This window comes from Nicotiana sylvestris, chromosome 2 (genome assembly GCF_000393655.2).
Source record: "Nicotiana sylvestris chromosome 2, ASM39365v2, whole genome shotgun sequence".
NCBI classification, from domain to species: Eukaryota; Viridiplantae; Streptophyta; class Magnoliopsida; order Solanales; family Solanaceae; genus Nicotiana; species Nicotiana sylvestris.
Window position 1 is genome coordinate 128,455,740 of NC_091058.1, and position 5,632 is coordinate 128,461,371.

General features: G+C 36.8%; 1 protein-coding gene across 1 annotated transcript; it reads left to right on the forward strand.

Moving 5' to 3' along the window:
• Nucleotides 1-575: 575 nt before the first annotated feature.
• LOC138885565 (uncharacterized) lies at nucleotides 576-1,049 on the forward strand. The gene is made up of 2 exons (XM_070166525.1): nucleotides 576-749; nucleotides 819-1,049. Exons 1-2 carry the CDS (start codon nucleotides 576-578, stop codon nucleotides 1,047-1,049), a joined length of 405 nt encoding a protein of 134 aa, XP_070022626.1.
• The last annotated feature ends 4,583 nt before the right edge of the window (nucleotides 1,050-5,632 follow it).

Consider the following 5,632-nt stretch of genomic DNA (forward strand, 5'->3'; position numbering starts at 1 on the left):
TTCAGATTAGTAGAATTCAGGCGTATACCTAGGATCCATAACGAGGTTGTCGATGCCTTGGATACCTTGGAGTCAATGTTACACCATTCAAATAATGCTTATGTTGAACCTCTACATATCCAAGTACGTGATCAACATGCCTACTGTAATGTAGTTGAGGAGGAATTTGATGGTGAACCGTGGTTCCATGATATCCAACAATACATCAAGATAGGAGTGTATCCAGTACAGGCCACCGGTGATCAAAAGAGAACAATTCGACGTTTGGCTAGTGGATTTTTCTTGAGCAGGGAAGTTTTGTACAAGAGAACTCCAGATCTTGGACTGCTAAGATGCATAGATGCTATACAATCTACGACCATCATGATCGAAGTGCATGCCGGAGATCGCATATGAGTGGGTATGTTTTGGCAAAGAAGATTCTTCGAGCAGGGTATTATTGGCTCACCATGGAACAAGATTGCATCAGCTTTGTGCGCAAGTGTCATCAACGCTAGGTACACAGTGATTTGATTCATTCTCCGCCATCCGAGTTTCATACAATGTCCGCACCTTGGCCCTTTATCACTTGGGGCATGGATGTTGTTGGACCAATTGAACCAGCGACATCAAATGGGAACAATTTTATTCTGGTGGCTATCAACTATTTCACTAAGTGGGTTGAAGCTATGACTTTCAAATCTGTGACCAAGAAGGCAGTGGTCGATTTTGTTCATTCAAACCTCAGTTGCCGGTTCGGAATCCCCAAGGTAATCATCACAGATAATGGTGCTAACCTTAACAGTCATTTGATGAAAGAAGTATGCTAACATTTCAAGATTATGCATCGAAATTCCTTTCCGTATCGCCCCAAGGCAAATGGAGCTGTTGAGGCGACTAACACGAGCATAAAGAAGATACTTCAAAGAATGGTGCAAGGTTCTAGGCAATGGCATAAAAAATTGCCTTTTGCTTTGTTGGGTTACCACACTACTATTCACACTTCAGTAGGTGCAACTCCTTATTTGTTGGTATATGGTACTGAAACAGATATACCCGCGAAAGTTTAAATTCCATCTTTTCGAATTGTTGTTGAAGCTGAAATTGATGATGCTTAGTGGGTCAAAACCCATTTGGAGCAGTTAAGTCTGATTGATGAGAAAAGACTGGCGGCAGTATGTCATGGTCAATTGTATCAAAAGAGAATGACAAGTTTGCCCCAAATTTGGTCAGTCAAAAGAGTGTTGTCCAATGGTGCTTTGTATTTAACAGATATAGAAGGCAAATGTAAAGATATGGCTATCAATTCTGATACAGTCAAAAGATATTATGTATGATTTCTTTGGTTTGTCTAATTGTGTTGTTTGTACTTGACATGTTTTGAAGATTGGAATGATGAAAGCATTTTATTCTACTATCTAAACACTTTATCCTTTGTTACCTCTTTTGAGCATTATTTATTTTCTTTCACACCCATCTTTTGGAATCAGAAGCAGAGTTTAGAAATACAGATACAAATATATAAATAAAAAAGAGAGAAAAGAGGAAAAAGAGAAGAGAAAAATGAAAAAATAGTAAAGAAAAAGAAAGAAAAGAAAAGAAAAAAAAAGATAAAGAAAAAAGTAGAAAAGTAACAAAAACATACCAATTCCTATGCCTTGAACTACGTTCGACCTGATTCCTTTTAAGGATACGTAGGCAGCCTCACAGTTCGGTCCCATCAAAATAAAAATTCGAAATTCCCCAGACTCAAAGAAACTGGGGCAAAAGTTGTGATTATGTAAAAGATCTGATTCCAAAAGCTGTAACTCTGAACCTTTCATTTTTAAAAGATGTTTTGAGCCTACATGACACCTTTTCTTTCTAACCCTATCCAAAAGCCTACATTACGGTCCAAAGAAAGACCTTCCGATCAATATTTGAAGGATGCCAAGTCAAGCGAGATAGAGGTCTAATTCACATCATGGGAAACACTCAGTTCTAGATAAGGAAAAATGAATAAATAAGAGAGTCTTATTGGTGAAAACCTTTACGGGCACTGCAAGGCAACGAAAAGCTGAGAGAAAGCTAAAATGAGAGAGTCTTATTAGTGAAAACCCTCGCGAGCACTGTAAGGCGACACTGATTCAAGAAATGAACAAATGAGAGAGCTTTGTTGGTGAAAACCCGTCAGGGCACTACAAGCCGAATGAGGTTCGTGACTCTGTTGAGATTGGATTATGGGAAATCTCGGTTTCGAAGTATGAAGATGGGGCACAAAATGAAATAGTATTAGGTGAACGGTCTGGGTTGATTAATTTGAAATGCATGTCATGATCATTGGAGCCAGCTGCTTCACTCAGATAAGTCTTTTTTCCACTCTTCCTCAAATAGCCATCTCTGCCTAAAATTTCCTCTTTGTCTTTATTTCTCGAGGTCATTTGCTTCGTTTCTTTTGGATCTACTTTTCTAAGTCTTTTTCAATATTGGCCTTGTTAAGCAAGTAAGAAAGGGTCTCAAAGCTTACTACCAACTTCAATTACACAAAGAAAAGTGCGGCCAAAGCATACTAGAAATGACATGATTCAAAATGAGAAACAAGGTGTTAAGGGGAGTTCAAGTGGTTTCGTGGACTTTGAGGAAATACAAAGGTTAAAAATGGAAGTACAGAAATGTAAAACATCAGGATGAGTGTGGGGCACTCGGGTCACTCAAGGTTCTGTGGTTGAGGTTCGATCTGAAGGTCAACCAATTCTTTGCTATCCCAAGGCAGCTAATTGGAACAAAGCGTGGCAGTGGAAATGCCACCTTCAGCAAGAATGTTGCAAACTAACCACGCATTTTCAACTGATAAGATTTTTCTTTGATTGAAACAGAGGTAGGAAATTTCATGTTCTGGAGGAACCCTCCGTGAGGAAAGTGTGCACCAAATAGTTTAAACCGTAAGTTTTCAGGACCCTCCCGGATAATGGGATTTAATTTAAAATTTTCAGGACCCTCCTGGATATTGGGATTTAATTTAAAATTTTCAAGACCCTCCTGTATAATGGAATTTAATTTCAAGATTTCAGGACCCTCATGGATAATGAGATATAGTTTTAAGTTGTCAGGACTATTGATACCCAATTTTTTATCTATGTATTTTTATATACAAAATACTTTCAAAATATCATGTACATGCATAAATAAGCATGCCCAAGAGTTTTGGTATTTTTTTCTAATTTTTAAATATTTTAAAAATCTATTTACTATCCATTTTAGCAGTACAAAATCCATATGTATTCCCAAAATCATCAATTTTGGTGAATAATTTATTTTATTCCCATATTTATACCAAAATATAGTTAAGATCATTTTTTTGTATATTTTTACAAATTTATTTGGTATTTAAAAGACTAAATTGCATAATTGCAATTCTAGCCTATTTTAAGATTAATAGCATTTTATAATTGCAAAATTAGTTCCAGTATTTTTAAATTGATATTTATATATTATTAATTGGCTCAGTACTTTTAATTTTCTTTAAAATCATTTTTACTATTTTTTTATAAAATAAAAGGGAAAACTAGCTATTTAACATTTAGCCTCATTTCATTTCAATTACAGCCTATTTTACATTTCAATTTTAACCTTTAATTGACCCAATCCTAACCCCAACCGGACTGGCCCATTTTTTATTCGACCCAACCCATAACCTGATTCAAATGACCCTACCCGGTTTCCCACCTACCTTGTTAAATCTAGGCCGTTGATCATTCAGATGAACGACCATTATTTACCCTTCCATAATTAAACCTAAACGACTACCCTAATCTCCCTCATTCTCACCTGACCCGCCTCCCTGATACCCTTCGTCTCTCGAAACACTCTCAATCTCTCTGATACCCTAGTCATCTCCCACCTTATTCTACCATGTTTCCACTGGAATCCATGGCTTCTCAGGCCATGGATGGCATGTACTCACCCCCTCCATCATTAAACCTTGGGTGTTCGAAGCTTTGAAGTCTGGCCTCGATGGTTCTCCTTCAGGCCTTCTCAGATCTATAAGTTCTATGGCTTCTCCGGCCTGTTCCGGTGTACCCAAAGCATTAGGAGCCTGATTCTAACTCATCCGACTCAAGATCAGACGCTCTTCCAATCCTTTCTCATTTCTAGGGATTCGCCGAAACCCTAAGCTATTCAAGGTTTTCTCTGTTTGTTTTCTTAGATCTATGTTGTATCTGTGCTATACTTAATTTTTGAAGTGTTTTCCCTAAATTTTCTTTTCAAAATCGTTTGTCTCCGATTTAGGGTTTTTGAAAGGATATTAAAACGTCTTTCTGATTCTTCCTTTTTCTTTTCTTCATGTGTGTTTGCCTATACTATGTTTTACCAAGCATGTATTGTTTTTCTGCCTTTCTTTATTCTATACATGACTCTTCTGTACCTTTGTACTCTATTGTGCCTCTAGAGTAGGCTCGCATGTTAATATTTGTTATGTTTTTCTACATGTTCTTTGCTATATTTTCCAACATTCTCTTATTGTATGCGTTTCTTGGTGAGTTCTTTAACTTTGTTTGTTTTACTGGACTCTTGTTGGAGTTCTAAGCATGTATTACTACTGTTTCTTAAGCTTATATCACCCTTCTCCTCTCCTAAACTTGCTTAAGTTCCGACTTTTCTTAAACATGTTCTTTATGCTCTTTAAGTCAACTTTTTTCACTCTGTTGCTTCATACCTGCTATCATGTACGTTGGTTATCATGAGTCTCTGAAAGAGACCTCTAAGTCTGTTTCAATGGCTTGCCTTCTCAACTCTGTGTCTGATTCAAGTGGAAGCCCTAGGATTTAGGGTTTTCTTTGGCAAGTTTGATTTTGTGTTTGAGTTAGGGTTCTACTTTGGGACCCTGGACTCTCAGACTCATTATGAGTCTACAAGCTGAACTTGTATCCCTTTGCTTATGATTCTGAACCTTTCTATGTTAGACTCTTTTCTAAGTAACATGACAGTTCCTTCTTGATTCACATACTTGTGTGCTTTATATATGAGAAATTCTTCTTTCAAAAGGGGTTTTCCAACTATTGATTGATTCCGAATTCAATTTAATAGGGTTTGATTGATTGTTACTGATTTTCTCTAATTGAATCTTCTTTACCTTTTCCCGACATGGTTCATTTGAACAAAGCCTGTAATTTCGATTTTTTACTAGCTGTTTGGTTGATTCCCTTTCCTTATTTTTTCACAAACCGTGTACCATTGGACCTTTGCCTTAAATAAACCCTATGTATTTACCCTTCTTGTGTTACTTTGGAAAAAATTTTAATCCAATTCTTTCCTTAATTGTCTTCTACCCGTTTGAAATCAGAATCCCTTAACTGAAGGGACATTTTGTGTGATTGATTGCAAACTATTCCCTTACCTTTTCTTACTTGTTTTCTGCACTATAAAAGGGGCATGACCCTTCTGCACTTAGACACTTTGAAACTTCAGTTCAGCACTTCGAATGCAATACTTTACACACACACACCCCTCTCAATTACAATTCTCTTTCAATACGCTACTCTCTTCTGAGATCTTTTGTACTGTTTGCTTGCAATCTGGTTTACAAGTCTTCAACTTTCACTTATTTGTTTCACTAAAACTGGTATGTCTTAATTTTGATTTTAGCACCATCCCTATGTGTTTACTTTACAGT